This window comes from Salmo salar, chromosome ssa14 (genome assembly GCF_905237065.1).
Source record: "Salmo salar chromosome ssa14, Ssal_v3.1, whole genome shotgun sequence".
NCBI lineage: Eukaryota > Metazoa > Chordata > Actinopteri > Salmoniformes > Salmonidae > Salmo > Salmo salar.
This window is the reverse complement of record NC_059455.1, coordinates 62464965-62482240: the sequence shown is the minus strand read 5'-3', so window position 1 is coordinate 62482240 and position 17276 is coordinate 62464965. Positions and strand designations below refer to the sequence as shown.

At 48.2% G+C, this 17276-nt stretch overlaps 1 protein-coding gene across 34 annotated transcripts in view; it reads left to right on the top strand.

Moving 5' to 3' along the window:
* The window catches only part of LOC106570016 (microtubule-actin cross-linking factor 1), a 300527-nt gene that overhangs the window by 261784 nt on the left and 21467 nt on the right, over positions 1-17276 (top strand). For 29 of the 34 annotated variants that reach the window (XM_045693741.1, XM_045693740.1, XM_045693738.1 and 26 more), the window contains 19 exons: positions 1502-1663; positions 1913-2083; positions 3013-3179; positions 4000-4159; positions 4551-4877; positions 5258-5342; positions 5505-5731; positions 6402-6608; positions 6974-7201; positions 7550-7768; positions 7982-8185; positions 9194-9202; positions 11706-11931; positions 14192-14418; positions 15554-15676; positions 15846-15947; positions 16170-16271; positions 16513-16686; positions 17066-17221. In XM_045693741.1, the coding sequence (XP_045549697.1) occupies positions 1502-1663; positions 1913-2083; positions 3013-3179; positions 4000-4159; positions 4551-4877; positions 5258-5342; positions 5505-5731; positions 6402-6608; positions 6974-7201; positions 7550-7768; positions 7982-8185; positions 9194-9202; positions 11706-11931; positions 14192-14418; positions 15554-15676; positions 15846-15947; positions 16170-16271; positions 16513-16686; positions 17066-17221 (3276 nt within the window). The remainder of the gene's footprint in view (positions 1-1501; positions 1664-1912; positions 2084-3012; positions 3180-3999; positions 4160-4550; positions 4878-5257; positions 5343-5504; positions 5732-6401; positions 6609-6973; positions 7202-7549; positions 7769-7981; positions 8186-9193; positions 9203-11705; positions 11932-14191; positions 14419-15553; positions 15677-15845; positions 15948-16169; positions 16272-16512; positions 16687-17065; positions 17222-17276) is intronic. The other 5 variants (XM_045693734.1, XM_045693736.1, XM_045693723.1 and 2 more) reach the window with 3 other exon arrangements.

Sequence of the window (17276 nt, the reverse complement as noted above, 5' to 3'; positions counted from 1 at the left end):
CCAAGAAACTTGAAGCTTTTGACCATCTCCCCGTCGGTGTGGATGGGGACGTGCTCTCTGCTTTCTCTTGTAGTCCATGACAGGCTCCTTTTTGTTGAAGTTGAGGGAGAGGTTATATTCTTTGCACCACTCCTCCGGTGCTCATTGTTGGTAGTCAGGCCGACCGCTGTTTTCGTCAGCAAACTTGGTGATTGAGTTGGAGACATGCGTGGCCTCGCCGTCATAGGTGAACGGGGAGTACAGGAGGGGGCTGAGCACGCACCCCTGTGGGGCCCCCGTGTCGAGGATCAGCATGGCGGAGGTGTTGTTGCCTATCTTCAACACTTTGGGTCGGCCCATTAGGAAGTCCAGGACCCAGTTGCACAGGGAGGGGTTCAGACCCAGGGCCTTGAGCTTAGGGGTGAGCTCGCAGGGCACTATGGTGTTGAGGGCTGACCTGTAATCGACGTAATCAATTCCTAAATAGGGTATTCCTCTTGTCCAGGTGGGATAAGGCAGTGGCGATTGCAATGGCGATTGCATCGTCCGTGGATCTGTTGGGGCGATATGCGAATTTCAGTGGGTCTAGGGTGTCGGTGGAGGTATTATGGTCCTTAACTAGCTTTTCAAAGCACGTCATGATGACAGAAGTGAGTGCTACGGGGGGATAGTCATTTAGTTCAGTTACCTTCACTTTCTTGGCTACAGGAACAATGGTGGACATCTTGTCGTATGTGGGACAACAGACTGGGATATGGAGAGATTGAATATGTCCAGAAACACTCCAGCCAGCTTGTCTGCACATCTGAGGACGCGGCTTGGGATGCCGTCTGGGCCGGCAGCCTTACATGGGTTAACACGCTTAAATGACTTACTGACGTCGGCCACGGAGAACGAGAGCACACAGTTTTCGTGAGCATCTGGGGTCCGCGTCGTCGGCTCGATGTCAACAACTCTACTAGTCCTTCTGTTTCTCTTCCAGTCATTCCTCCCACTGTTCTCATAGCAACTCTTTTTACCCGGCCCCTAGGCTTTGCCAGTTCTGGTCTATGGGTGTGTTTGCCAGTTCTGGGCTGTAGTGTGTGTTTGTGTGTGTGACCCGAGGTTTGGCATCTCTACCATTGGGAACCACTATGGCTAATTTCAGATCCCTGTAATCTCTATACAGCTCTATGGGAAAGCAGCCATTTTGCATTTAAGCCCCGTATTGGATTTCAGGACTTTGAGCTGGTTTTCTTTAGAGTTGGATGCCCATTGCCATCATGCTGTGTCTCTAGCCCTAGATGGTGGTGTGTGTTTGAGTAATGTGGCCAGACAGGTGAAGGTTGTGTTTAACTCCCTCTTTTCCAGCCACCCTTACTTTCCAGCGCTCTAATCCTTATAATCCCTTTCTCCTCCCTCCCTCTTTCTCCTCCTCCCTCTGTTTCTCTCGCTTTCTCTCCATATCTCTTCTCTCCCTCCATTTCTTTATCTCTCTTGCTCTCCTCTCTCTCCCCCTCTCTCTTCTCTCTCTCATTCTCAGGCGGTGGAGAGGGAGCAGGTGGACAGCATTCAACCCAAGCTGCAGCACGTGAACGCGGTGGGCCAGGGCCTGATCCAGAGTGCAGCCAAACACACAGACACCCAGGCTCTGGAGCATGACCTAGAGACCACCAACCTCAGATGGAACTCTCTCAACAAGAGGGTAAGTCAGTCTGTCCGTCTGACCATCTGACCATCTATCCATCGGTCTGTCTGTAATGGTATGTATGTCTGTGCTGATGTTTGTGCTATGGTTTGTGTCTGACTGAGTATGCATATTTATGTGTTACGTTTGTTTGATGTGCGTGAATGGAATGATGGGTTTGTAAGGAATCAGGTTTATGTCTGTGTATACCCGTCCATGCCAATACAGCCATTGTCCCCCTCACTAACTGCATTGTTCCTTGACCAGATTTCAGAGCGCATTGCCCAGTTGCAGGAAGCTCTGTTGCATTGTGGGAAGTTCCAGGATGCCCTGGAGCCTCTTCTGAGCTGGCTGAGTGACACAGAGGAACTGGTAGCCAATCAGAAGCCCCCGTCAGCCGAGTACAGAGTGGTCAAGGCCCAGATCCAGGAACAGAAGGTGAGCGAGAAAGGGATGAGTGGAGAAAGGGATAGATGGAGTCAGGGATGAGTATCTAGATGGAGAGAGTTGTAGTCAGGAACATATTTTATTTTAATACCAGGTCTTTTCCCCATCTCAGATACTCAGTCATTATGACTAAGCATTTACTGGCCATTAGAGACATGTGGAACCTAGATTTGCATAAAATCAAGCTTAAGCTAAACAAACTTAATTTATTCATATATTTGAACTTTATTTATTCATAGATAATAATAGAATGGGCTATTACTGTTTTTCAATTGTCCTTATTTTCACCAAGGGACACATAACATATGAAAGGGAAACACTCTCACACACCTAATTATCGGGTTGTTTTGGCGCAGGAAAGGCTCAATTGAGTCTGCCAGTCTGGTTGGCATTCAACACACCAGTTAACACAGATGTCGGATTACAATGTTGTTTTTTCAGAGAAACCGAGAGGCTGAAAAAAAAACACAATGTCTGCTCTCCCTCTTTATCTGGAACACTTCCCGTGTTTGTGTGTCGAGGAGCACGGCGCATTCAGCCCCTCCACTCAGTCATACGTGTTTACATCCGCCACTGAAAGTGTAGAGCCTCACTGAGGGTCAGTGGAGATGACTGCCGTTTTACCGGAGGCTCGTTCAATGTCACTGAACAGTTATGAAGGGTTTCAGAAAGGGAAGTACTGCCAAATTGAGCTACTACTCATCGTGGACGTCGTCACAACACGGGTGGCGATATTTGAGATACTGTATGTGAAGTATGTTCTAGCTATCTTACCAACTGCTTTACACCAAAATCCTAGAAGCAGCGACTCTTCTGGTCTTGAATATACCCCTGACCCTAATATACATGCAGGACAAACATTATGAGAGTTGGTATTATTTGTGGTGTTGAACGTACCGTCTATGTCTCTCATTTTCCAGCTGTTACAAAGACTGCTGGACGACCGCAGAGCCACTGTTCAGATGATCCAGGGAGAGGGAGAGAGGATCGCAGCCACGGCCGAGATGCAGGACAAAGACAAGATCCAGAAGCAGCTGGAGATTCTGGGAGAGAGATGGGGCGAGCTGCTGGAGAAAGCCAGGGCAAGGTAACGTACATTATTGTATGGACACACTACACATAGGAATTGATATAACCGGTCATCATTCATCACGTACATGCAGCACAGTCAGCAAGTACATGTCAACACCACAAAAAGACTTGTGCGTAGTGAACACACACGCACTAGCCTACCTACAGAATGCATTACCATTACTGCAGTACACCACCCACACATTCCTGACCGTCGTATCTGAATGCTTATTTGGATCCACGATGAGACGTTGATAGACAAAGGCGACCCAAACGCTCACCCCCTCTCTCCCTCCTCCCCCCCACCCCTCCTCCCCCCACCCCTCTCTCCCTCCTCCCCCCACCCCTCTCTCCCTCCTCCCCCTCTCTCCCTCCTCCCCCCACCCCTCCTCCCCCCCACCCCTCTCTCCCTCCTCCCCCCCACCCCCCTCCCCCCACCCCCTCTCTCCCTCCTCCTCCTCCACCCACCCCCTCCTCCCCCCACCCCCTCCTCCCCCCACCCCTCTCTCCCTCCTCCCCCCACCCCTCTCTCCCTCCTCCCCCTCCCCCCACCCCCTCTCTCCCTCCTCCCCCCACCCCTCTCTCCCTCCTCCCCCCCACCCCCTCTCTCCCTCCTCCTCCCACCCCCTCTCTCCCTCCTCCCCCCCACCCCCTCTCTCCCTCCTCCCCCCCACCCCCTCTCTCCCTCCTCTCCCCACCCCCTCTCCCTCCTCCCCCCCGCCCGTTCTCTCCCTCCTCCCCCCCACCCCCTCTCTCTCTCCTCCTCCCTCCTCCCCCCACCCCCTCTCTCCCTCCTCCCCCCACCCCCTCTCTCCCTCCTCCTCCCACCGCTGCAGGCAGTGCCAGTTGGAGGAGCTGCAGACGCTGGCGCTCCAGTTCCACGAGGCAGCGGAGCCTCTAGGAGAGTGGCTGAGTGCCACCGAGCGACGCCTGGGCACCTCCGAGCCCATGGGAACCCAGACTTCCAAGATCACCCAACAGATTACAAAACACAAGGTAACGTGTCCCCCTCGAAACACGGTTGTGTTCTCGGTTTCCTTTGACGAAAAGAGGTGAATGAGGGTTTAAGTCTCTGGAATGAAACTAGGGAGAGAAGAGGAATAAACGTTACTTTCCAATGAGAGAAAGAAAGGGAACCCCAGGCTCAACCATTTTCCCCTCAACATTTTCATATGATTTGATATCAAATACATATTATATTTCATTGAACCTTATGATTTTATGTCGTTCTTGTAAGTTATCATGTGTATTTAGCTTTCATTCGTTCCTTATGATTTCTCATTCATTATGATTTCTCATCTGCAGCCTCATTTTATCCTTTATTTGTTCCCTATGTTTTTCTTCTGTTCTCCTTCACTCCTCCCCCTCTCCGCACACACCACCCCAGGCCGTCCAAGAGTCCATCTCCTCTAGAGGATCGGAGGTCGACCGCCTCGAGGCCCTCGGCCAATCCCTGGCGCCCCTCAGCTGCGCGGCCGACCGCGATTGGCTGAGGGAGCGCGTGGGGGCGGTGCGGCTAGGCCACTCGGAGCTCAGTGACTGGTGCCAACGCAGGGCCGTCATGCTAGAGCAGGCCCTGGCCAATGCCCAGCTGTTTGGGGAGGATGAGGTGGAGGTGCTCAACTGGCTGGCTGAGGTGGGCCAGCGGCTGGGACAGGTGTCTGTGCAGAGCTACCAGCCAGGGGTCCTCACCCAGCAGCACAAGCACACACTGGTACGATACTATGGTTTGGACAGGGAGTAGCTATTCATTAACACACAGTGGTAGGATACTACCGCACTAACGCAGGGAGTATTGTATTGGCTAGTACTGTCTAGTCATTGAGTAGCAATAGGAATGACTCTTATTACGTTCTATCGATGTCAAACTTGTTCCACGGAGGGCAGAGTGTCTGTGGGTGTTCGCTCCTCCCTTGTACGTGATTGATGAATTAAGGTCACTAATTAGTAAGGAACTCTCCACACCTGGTAGGCTAGGGCTTAATTAAAAGGGGGAAACTAAAAACCTGCAGACATTAGGCCCTCCATGGAGTGAGTTTGACACCACTGCTCTATAAGGTCTTCATTCTCTTTCTCTCCACCTTCCCCCATCAGTCTCTGAATGAAGAGATAGTGAGCAGGAAGAAGCAGGTTGACCAGGCCATCAAGAACGGACAATCCCTGCTCAAGCAAACCACCGGTAAAGTACAACCTCTAACTCTGGATACTACATAATCTCCCTTCCCTGATTCTGGACCAGCTCTCCCCTAGCCCACATCTAACCATCTCTCACTAGCCAAACAGCCAGAACTGTTCCTGGACCTGTCATTTATAAAGGAATATATGTTGTTAACCCCTGCAGGTGAGGAAGTTCTGCTGATCCAGGAGAAGCTGGACGGTATCAAGTCTCGCTACGCTGAGATGACGGGTGGGAGCAGCAAAGCCCTCCGCATCCTGGAGCAGGCCCTGCAGCTGAGCACACGATTCGCCAGCGCCCACGACGACCTCAACCAATGGTTAGACAAGGTGGAGGCGGAGCTCAATGTCATGGAGCCCGACGCCACGCCAGCCTATCAGGACAGACAGAAGGTAGGGGCCGTTTTTTATTTTATTTTTAAATGTTAGCCCCTTTTTTTTCTCTCCAATTTCGTGATTACGATCTTGCCTCTTCGCTGCAACTCCCCAACGGGCTCGGGAGAGGCGAAGGTCGAATCATGCGTCTCCTGAAACATGACCCGCCAAGCTGCGCTTCTTAACACCCGCCTACTTAACCCGGAAGCCAGACGCACCAATGTGTCGGAGGAAACACCTTTAAACTGACGACTGAAGTCAGCCTGCAGGTGCCCGGCTCGCCAGAAGTAGTCGCTAGAGTGCGATGAGCCAAGTAAAGCCCCCCCCTATGGGACTCCCGGTCACGGCCAGTTATGACACAGCCTGGGATCGAACCCACGGCTGTAGTGACGCCGCAACACGGCAATGCAGTGCCTTAGACCGCTGCGCCGCTCGGGGAAACCCCCAGGGAATGTTTTCAGTATATTATACATGTATACTGTGAATATACTGTATATTGTGAAAATACATTTACAGTCTGCAATATTTCCAGATGTTCAGTGGTCATTTCAATTAATGATTTACCCAATGATTCTTGAAGAATAACTTCCTTTTTCCTCTCTTGGGTTTATTAGTTTTTAACAGCGTACGTAGGACTTATATCTTGAGTTGAAGATACTCAATCTGTGTGCGTGTGTTTCTCTCCCAGGAGCTGAAGTGTGTGTCGGCGGAGAAACGTCTGGTTTTGGACACAGTCAACGAGATGGGCAGTGCCCTCTTAGACCTGGTGCCCTGGCGTGCCCGCGAGGGCCTAGACCGCCTGGTGGCTGACGCCAACCAGCGTTACAGAACGGCGGACGAGACCATCACCCAGCGGGTAAAGCTGGTACAGGCTGCCGTCCAGAGGTCACAACAGGTACTGCAATGTGACTAAATGAAATCAACGTTTATTGAGTTAGTACTCCGTTGAGTGATCGTATGCATTTACAGTGGATGATGGTGTTGATAGTCAAAGGTGGGCCAGGATTTGAATAGTTGAATAGCTTCATTCTCTGGGTTGATCTTTGTCTGCAGAAAGTAATCCATGAGGTTTCTGCTGTCGTTGTCAACAAGAGGATGACGCTAATGTTGTGGCATTTCCCTCTGGTTTTCTCTTAGCGTTTACGTGGCTGTGTGTAATGCCAACCAGCTAACGCTGCTGTAAATGCTAGTAACGTCTCGCTCTGTCAGTATGGGGAGCCTGAGAGTGCCGTGCTAACTGTGTGTATCTCTGTGCCTCAGTATGAGGAGATGGTGGACGCGGAGCTGACCTGGGCTGGGGAGACGGAGAGGAAGCTGTCCTCCCTGGGTCCTCTGAGTCTGGAGCCTGACGTCACCGTGGCCCAGCTACAGGTCCAGAGGGCCTTCAATATCGACATCATCCGACACAAAGACACCGTGGACCAGCTACTCCACACCAGGGACGACATCCTGGAGACCTGCAGCGACCAGCAGAGAGACGCTCTGATGGTGAGGAGAGGGGGACAAAGGAGAGGGTTTAGGGAGCGCGAAAGAGGGTAGAGAAATGCAGGGAGTCAGAGAAAAGGGTGAAAGGCTTCCAAACAGGCCGAGACGACTTTTGTAACATACTGTACGCAATGACTAATTTAAGAAAAGTTAATTCACAGGAAAATCAAATGACATGACTTATGTATTTATTATTCATATTATAATATTATAAACAAGGAGTTTTGGGTTTTGTGCTTGAAGTAAAAGCCTACAACGTTAATACACGAAATGTAAACTATTCCAGTGGTTTTTGCCTAGTTACCAAATGTGAACCATTCTAACCCCTTTTCTTCCCTTCGCTCTCCCCAGGTGAAGACTGACTCGCTGTCTGCCCGCTACGAAGTGGTGAGCCAGCGGCACCAGGAGCGTTTCTCAGCCCTGGAGCAGGCCCAGGTCCTGGTGGCCCGCTTCTGGGAGACCCAGGAGGAGCTGGAGCCCTGGCTGGGGGAGACAGAGACCCTTATCGCCCAGCTGCCCCCACCCGCCATCGACACCGAGGCCCTGCGACTACAACAGGAGCAGATGAGGGTGAGGAGAGGCTCTAATTGCTGTATTTTAACTAATGTCCCTGTGAAAAGATGTATCATGTTGAATGAGTTCCTAAACACTTCTACTTTCTTTTTTTCTTATTCATTTCGCCCTCTTTCTCTGTCGTACTCCAACTGTACCACTCTCTCAATCCCACTATCCATCTTCCTCTTTACTTATTTTCCACTCTTTCTCCCTCCATCTTTCGTCCAGCTCTTGAGGGAGTCCATAGCGGAGCACAAGCCCCACATCGACAAGCTGCTGAAGATCGGCCCCCAGCTGGCCGTTCTGAGTCACCAGGAGGGGGCCACGGTGAGGCAGCGCTACAGTGACGCTGAGAAACGCTACACGGCCATCAAGGAGGAGGTCAAGGGTCGCGCCGCCACCCTGGACGAGGCTATGTCTCAGTCTGCGCAGGTATGGTTTCGTAAAAGTGAATTTGAAATTGGTTTGTAGCTCGAAAGTGTCATTTGTTGAAGCTTGTGTCTGCCGATTGCTGCCCCAATACAACCAAGCTTCCGGCATCCATATGAGGAAATCTGACGACGTCCTTATATGGTTGCCGTAAGCCTTGTGTCCATATTTGGAAGTCTCAAGATTTCCTAATATGGGTGCCGTCTAGCTGCTAATGGCGGGACGAGGTCCATGTAACGTTACCACACCACTCTCTAGTGGAAGGGCAGTGTAAATGTGTTAGGCATTGGCTGAAGTGTCGTGGGATTTCTGTGACCAATGCTCAAGCTATAGTATGATGGTGCATTGGTCTCCTTACTTGGAACATTTCTTTCTCTTTTTGCTCATTTCCATCAGAATGGAAGAGAACTAGACAATGTTGACTCATTATTTCACTCCAAGAGATGTTGCCGTGATCTTCAAAGGTCTTGGTCATAATGTGGTAGTAGTGGTATCTGTTTGCTGAAGCTACACAGCTTCATTGCTACACTTTTAGCAAGTAGATATTTCCGTAAGAAACATTCACATTTTATTTCAGTAGTTCTCTTGTCAAATGCTCTCTCATAACACGTCATTTCATAAATCATTGAGCCACAGTTGATTATCACAAAGTGCTAAGCTGATTGTTGCTGCTGTTGATATTGCTTGGCCAGTGTGTGTGCATGTCACTGATCTAACACAATGTGTTGTTTCTCCACCTCCCATCCCTAATGGACCATATCACCCACTCCTTCTCTCTGTGCATCCCTCTCTCTCTCTTTTCATTCCTCCTAAACGACCGACCTCCATACCTCTCTGCCCCCTCCCTTGTGCCTGACATTTCCCTCTCTCCCTGCACTCCCCCATCCATCCCTCCCTCCCTGGTTTGCTCCATCCATCCCTCAATCCCGCCTCTCACCCATTGTGGATGTGCTGTGTGTGTTGACCCACAATTTCCTCCATCCGTCGTCACTGCTCACTGCAATCACCCAGCTGGTGGAGGTAAGACCACTGACTGACCTGTACTGTATTACTGATGCCAACCGACCACAACGTGACTTAGTACATAGTTATTAGAATCCCTTCCTGCGTGAACCTTGTGTCTAGGCTGAGACAACCCGCTATAACTCCCAAGTATACTTTGTCCAATGTGTCTCCTCTTTCTCAGTTAGTGTGTTTTGATATTTTTGTAAATGGGCAATTCCTGTCCTTTTTTAGTAGCTTTAGGCTTGTCCTCTCCTCTGTTCCAGTCCATGTTACCCATTTTGACATTGCTCAAATGCAGTTATTTACCAAAAACCTCCATGTCACCTTTATCACCGACCACTTAGTGAGGCTGTGGTAATAGTTTGTGCTGATTTGAAAGTTGTGTGCGGTATTCCTAACGAAGTAAACTTTATTCATGTCTAGTAAATACATCTATAGTACTCCCACATCTTGAATCCCATGACCCTCCAAGTATCCAAAATTACGTGCTATTTTTCGGCAGGATCTCTGCATTTTCGCACTGTCAAAATGTCACCCCTCCGAATTCATATAACTATGTACAGTGAGGGGAAAAAAGTATTTGATCACCTGCTGATTTTGTACGTTTGCCCACTGACAAAGAAATGATCAGTCTATAATTTTAATGATAGGTTTATTTCAACAGTGAGAGACAGAATAACAACAAAAAAATCCAGAAAAACACATGTCAAAAATGTTATAAATTGATTTGCGAGGGAATTTTGGAATGAGGGAAATAAGTATTTGACCCCCTCTCAATCAAAGATTTCTGGCTCCCAGGTGTCTTTTATACAGGTAACGAGCTGAGATTAGGAGAACACTCTTAAAGGGAGTGTTCTCCTTTAAATACCTGTAAAGAGCGTTGTTACCTGTAAAAAAGACACATGTCCACAGAAGCAATCAATCAATCAGATTCCAAACTCTCCACCATGGCAAAGACCAAAGAGCTCTCCAAGGATGTCAGGGACAAGATTGTAGACCTACACAAGGCTGGAATGGGCTACAAGACCATCGCCAAGCAGCTTGGTGAGAAGGTGACAACAGTTGGTGCGATTATTCGCAAATGGAAGAAACACAAAAGAACTGTCAATATCCTTCGGCCTGGGGCTCCATGCAAGATCTCACCTCGTGGGATTGCAATGATCATGAGAACGGTGAGGAATCAGCCCAGAACTACACGGGAGGATCTTGTCAATGATCTCAAGGCAGCTGGGACCATTGTCACCAAGAAAACAATTGGTAACACACTACGCCGTGAAGGACTGAAATCCTGCAGCGCCCGCAAGGTCCCCCTGCTCAAGAATACATATACATGCCCGTCTGAAGTTTGCCAATGAACATCTGAATGATTCAGAGGACAACTGGGTGAAAGTGTTATGGTCAGATGAGACCAAAATGGAGCTCTTTGGCATCAACTCAACTCGCCGTGTTTGGAGGAGGAGGAATGCTGCCTATGACCTCAAGAACACCATCCCCACCGTCAAACATGGAGGTGGAAACATTATGCTTTGGGGGTGTTTTTCTGCTAAGGGGTGAGAACCTCCTTCCCTCAGCCAGGGCATTGAAAATGGGTCGTGGATGGGTATTCCAGCATGACAATGACCCAAAACACCGGCCAAGGCAACAAAGGAGTGGCTCAAGAAGAAGCACATTAAGGTCCTGGAGTGGCCTAGCCAGTTTCCAGACCTTAATCCCATAGAAAATCTGTGGAGGGAGCTGAAGGTTCGAGTTGCCAAACGTCAGCCTCGAAACCTTAATGACTTGGAGAAGATCTGCAAAGAGGAGTGGGACAAAATCCCTCCTGAGATGTGTGCAGACCTGGTGGCCAACGACAAGAAACGTCTGACCTCTGTGATTGCCAACAAGGGTTTTGCCACCAAGTACTAAGTCATGTTTTGCAGAGGGGTCAAATTCTTATTTCCCTCATTAAAATGCAAATCATTTTATAACATTTTTGACATGCGTTTTTCTGGATTTTGTTGTTGTTATTCTGTCTCTCACTGTTCAAATAAACCTACCATTAACATTATAGACTGATCATTTCTTTCTAAGTGGGCAAACGTACAAAATCAGCAGGGGATCAAATACTTTTTTCCCTCACTGTATAATAATAGGAATGAAATCCTTAAAGGCTCTGCATGGGCAATCCGTCGTCTACAGTGGCTGTACAGCATTTACTGCCATACGGTCTCTGTAGAAGACAGGCCGTGCATACGTCATTGCACTTCGCAGAGCCGTTGTGAAGGAAGTTGTCAAGGAAGTGAGTTTGTGTTAATACAGGACCTCCCACCGACCAATCGTGTCAATGCGAAGCTATACGAAGCCCTCCACATTGTTACAGAAATTGGGAGGTGCGCGGCATCATCGTATGGCGCTCCGGAGGCTCTGCATTTGCATCACACCCTCCAAACAGAGCCTCTGGACAGCATATCTGGATCGAGCATAAAGCAGCTATTAGTCACACAACCCACCTTCTCTTCTTAACCCCCCCCCCCCCCAGTTCCATGACAAGATGGACCCCCTGTTGGAGACCCTGGAAGGGGCTGTGCAGCGCCTCCGCTCCCCTTCTCCCGTGGCGGCGGAGGCGGATAAGATCCGGGAGCAGCTGGCTGAGCACAAGGCAACCGGGCTGGAACTGGACAAACTGCTGCCCTCCTTCTCTGCCCTGTGTGCCCGCGGCGAGGAGCTCATCAGTAGAGCAGCCCACGACGATCCTGCCGCAGAAGGTAAGGGCCTGAAACACACACAGAGGTACACTTACATATACACACTTATAAACACACACACATACACGACACGCCTACTCATTCCAGGGTTTTTCTTTATTTTTACTATTTTCTACATTGTTGAATAATAGTGAAGACATCAAAACTATGAAATAACACATATGGAATCATGTAGTAACCAAAAAAGTGTTAAACAAATCAAAATATATTTGAGATTCTTCAAATAGCCACCTTTTGCCTTGATTACAGCTTTGCATACTCTTGGCATTCTCTCAACCAGCTTCACCTGGAATGCTTTTCCAACAGTCTTGAAGGAGTTCCCACATAGGCTGAGCACATGTTGGCTGCTTTTCCTTCACTCTGCGGTCCAACTCATCCCAAACCATCTCAAGTGGTTTGAGGTCGGGTGATTGTGGAGGCCAGGTCATCTGATGCAGCACTCCATCACTCTCCTTCTTGGTAAAATAGCCCTTACACAGCCTGGAGGTGTGTTGGGTCAATGTCCTGTTGAAAAACAAATGATAGTCCCACTAAGACCAAACCAGATGGGATGGCGTATCGCTGCAGAATGCTGTGTTAGCCATGCTGGTTAAGTGTGTTTTGAATTCGAAATAAATCATAGACGGTGTCACCAGCCAAGCACCTCCACACCATAACACCTCCTCCTCCATGCTTTACGGTGGGAACTACACATGCAGAGATCAGCCGTTCACCCACACCACGTCTCACAATGACACTGCAGTTGGAACCAAAAATCTCCAATTTGGACTCCAGTCCAAAGGACATATTTCCACCGGTCTAATGTCCATTGTTCGTGTCTCTTGGCCCAAGCAAGTCTCTTATTGGGGTCCTTTAGTAGTGGTTTCTTTGCAGAAATTCAACAATGAAGGCCTGTTTCACACACTCCCCTCTCAACAGTTGTTGAGATGTGCCTGTTACTTGAACTCTGTGAAGCATTTATTTGGGCTGCAATTTCTGAGGCTGGTAACTCTAATGAACTTATCCTCTGCAGCAGAGGTAACTCTGCGTCTTCCATTCCTGAGAGCCAGTTTCATCATAGCACTTGATGTTTTTTGCGACTGCACTTGAAGAAACGTTCAAAGTTCTTGCCTTTTTCCGTTTTGACTTACCTTCATGTCTTAACATGATGGACTGTCATTTCTTTTTGCTTATTTGAGCTGTCCTTGCCATAATATGGACTTGGTCTTTTACCAAATAGGGCTATCTTCTGTATACCACCCCTACCTTGTCACAACACAACTGATTGGCTCAAACGCATGAAGAAGGAAAGAAATTCCACAAATTAACTTTTAACAAGGCACACCTGTTAATTGAAATGCATTCCAGGTGACTACATCATGAAGCTGGTTGAGAGAATGCCAAGAGTGTTCAATGCTGTCAAGGCAAAGGGTGGCTACTTAAAATATATTATGATTTGTTTAACACTTTTTTGTTTACTACCTGATTCCATAATTGTTATTTCATAGTTTCGATGTCTTCACTATTATTGAACAATGTAGAAAATAGTTAAAATAAAGAAAAACCCTTGAATGAGTAGGTGTTCTAAAACTTTCGACCGGTATTGTACTGTCACACAAGGACATACACCCATCACATACATCACAAATGGACACACACACATACCCACCCCTAGGTGGAGACAATGACTCATACACAGGACCTCAGTATAGGGAGAGGGGCCAAAACAATACATGCACACACTCCCACTGTACTACAATGATCCCACTGCCAAACCTGATTCGTCTCATTTTCTTTATTCAACAAAGTGTATTTTAAACACAGACACCCAGAAACACAAAGGCGGAGATTCACAAACAGTTATGAACTTTTGACGACTCCCAGCGCACATGGCGACCCTGCCATCCCCCGCCAAAATATCTCAGTACCTCACTTTCTAACTATGAATGACTGCTCTGTGCAGTGGGAGTGGGACTGTAGCATACTGACTGGCTCTGTATAAGACTCCACTGTTGATGTGGTCACTAGATGGCCATGCTAGAAGGGACAAAAGCAGCAATAACATCAAATTATAAGCAAGTAAATTAGCTTTTTGTTATGGTTAGGTTCAGGGCTTAATAATACTAATTAATACTAATTTGTTATTACATAAAATTCCTCCATCCATTTTTACATAGCTAATAGCTAATAGTGTCAACTCTGTCCTTTCAAGAATGGACAAATAACACCACACTTCCAGATTCATTCTTAACTCTTCCATCCCCCTCTTTCCCCCTCCCAGCCGTGCGTTCCCGTCTCCTGCGCCTGCGCTCCCTGTGGGATGAGATCCGGCAGAGGGCTGAGGAGCGGGAGGGGAAGCTGACGGACGTCTTGGACCTGGCTGGGAAGTTCTGGGCCGACATGGCGGCGCTACTGAGCACGCTCCGTGACTCGCAGGACATCGTCAGGGAGCTGGAGGATCCCGGGGTGGACCCCTCACTCATCAAACAGCAGATAGAGGCCGCAGAGGTACGTGTGGAGAGGTGGATGGAGGGATACTGAGAGAGAGGAGAGGTGGATGGAGGGTTGCTGAGAGAGAGCAGAGGTGCGTGTGGAGAGGTGGATGGAGGGATACTGAGAGAGAGGAGAGGTGGATGGAGGGTTACTGAGAGAGAGCAGAGGTACGTGTGGAGAGGTGGATGGAGGGATACTGAGAGAGAGGAGAGGTGGATGGAGGGTTACTGAGAGAGAGCAGAGGTACGTGTGGAGAGGTGGATGGAGGGTTACTGAGAGAGAGGAGAGGTACGTGTGGAGAGAGGGATGGAGGGTTACTGAGAGAGAGGAGAGGTACGTGTGGAGAGGTGGATGGAGGGTTACTGAGAGAGAGGAGAGGTACGTGTAGAGAGGTGGATGAGGGTTACTGAGAGAGAGGAGAGGTACGTGTAGAGAGGTGGATGAGGGTTACTGAGAGAGAGAGAGGAGAGGTACGTGTGGAGAGGGGGATGGAGGGTTACTGAGAGAGAGGAGAGGTACGTGTAGAGAGGTGGATGAGGGTTACTGAGAGAGAGGAGAGGTACATGTGGAGAGGTGGATGGAGGGTTACTGAGAGAGAGGAGAGGGGGATGGAGGGTTACTGAGAGAGAGGAGAGGTGGATGGAGGGTTACTGAGAGAGAGGAGAGGTGGATGGAGGGTTACTGAGAGAGAGGAGAGCAGAGGTACGTGTGGAGAGGTGGATGAGGGTTACTGAGAGAGAGGAGAGGTACGTGTGGAGAGGGGGATGGAGGGTTACTGAGAGAGAGGAGAGGTATGTGTGGAGAGAAGTAATCTGTCTGTAAACAGTTGTTGGAAAAATGACTTGTGTCATACACAAAGTAGATGTCCTAACCGACTTGCCAAAACTATAGTTTGTTAACAGGAAATCTGTGGAGTGGTGGAAAAACGAGTTTTAATGACTCCAACCTAAATGCATGTATACTTCCCACTTCAACTGTATGTAACGGCCTGTATAGCTTGCAATGTATTTGTACTGTAGTTAGCTCAGCGGTAGGAAGGGGAGAGAATATGCAGAGGTAGTTACTGATGATTGTGACTACTGTTGGGTTGTCTGATCTGTCCAAATATGATGTCTCTCTCCTTTCTTTTTAAAACATTTTTTTTAATAAGGCCATCAAGGCCGAGACAGATGGGCTGAGGGAGGAGCTGGAGTTTGTACGAACCCTTGGGGCTGAACTCATCTTTGCCTGCGGAGAAACAGAGAAGCCTGAGGTCAAGAAGACCATTGACGAGGTGAGAGGAGTACAGGATGAAACTTCAAGTTTTAAGACAGGATCAAACCAATGAAGAACATAATCATTAATGGACTCATTGTCTTTCTTGTGTCTATGTTCTCTGTTTTATGTATTTGTATTGCGATATATGTTTTATCTTTCCTCTCTTCTCTGTATCCGTTTCTCAGATGAATTCCGCCTGGGAAGGCCTGAACCGGACGTGGAGAGAGAGGATGGAGAGGTTGGAGGAGGCCATGACTGCTTCTGTGCAGTACCAGGATGCGTTGCAGGTCAGTGTCCCAGAATGCATCACTCTTTTAGCTCAGTGTGTATGAGAATTTAATCATTTGAATTAAATCATTTGGTATTTATTGCACTGGTTATTTTGGAAAGTAGATGCTTAGAAATGTTTGATGTCGTGAAGTAGGGGTATTTATAAGTATCAAGACATAGATCGGCATTATAGTTTTCAGAAGTTAGATTGACTCATTTGTCTCTGTTGTGTGTTGCAGGGCATGTTTGACTACCTGGACAACACAGTGATCAAGCTCTGTGACATGTCCACTGTGGGCACTGATCTGGGAACTGTCAAACAGCAGATTGAAGAGCTCAAGGTTTGAATCATAATTTACTTTTGTCACGTAGCTTCGATATAAATAGTATACTTAATATATTCCAATATGTTTTTAGCATCCAAATATTTATAATAATTATTGTACTTAAAAAACGATTTTGATGAAAAGACAAAATCCTCGGTAAGTCAAAAATACTCTCTTGGTCATAAAAGTGAACTATCACTTTAATGATAAGCGAACTGTTAGTGCAGGCCTGACTCCTCTCCTCTCTTATGAGCAGCAGTACAAGGTGGAGGTGTACCAGCAGCAGATAGACATGGAGAAGCTGTGCCACCAGGGGGAGCTACTGCTCAAGAAAGTCTCGGACCAGACAGACAGAGACATGATCCAGGAGCCCCTCACAGAGCTCAGACACCTCTGGGACAACCTGGGGGACAAGATCATTCACAGACAGGTACACAAACTATGCATTGGCCTCTTTTACCCAGTGACTCCCTAACTATTTTACAGTAGGGGCAAGTAGCTACAGTAGCTCTCCAGCCCCCCTGTCTTAAAGAATATCATCTGAACTCCGGTCCTCTGGAACTCAGACTCACTGTTGGCTAGTAGTGCTACGCTGTTGTAGTGAACCCAATATTTGCAAAATCAAGTTTGTCAGTTAAACACACAGAAATATGGACTATATTTTTTATGGTTACACACGGATAATAGATTCTACCATTACAAGTTGTAAAGATATTCAAATGAATTGATACCTCAGATATGTACATTATAGTACACCTTGCAATGCAATACAATCCAAACAACTGTTTCCCCCATTCTGTTTCCTACAGCATAAGTTGGAGGGTGCTCTCCTGGCTCTAGGTCAGTTCCAGCATGCCTTGTCTGAGCTGCAGTCCTGGCTGAGTCACACCCACGCCACCCTGGACACACAGAGACCCATCAACTCTGACCCCAAGGCCATCGAGATAGAACTGGCCAGACACCACGTACGTCTACCTCTCTACGTCTATGCCTCCCACCCTCTTACCTATCCTCCGCTTC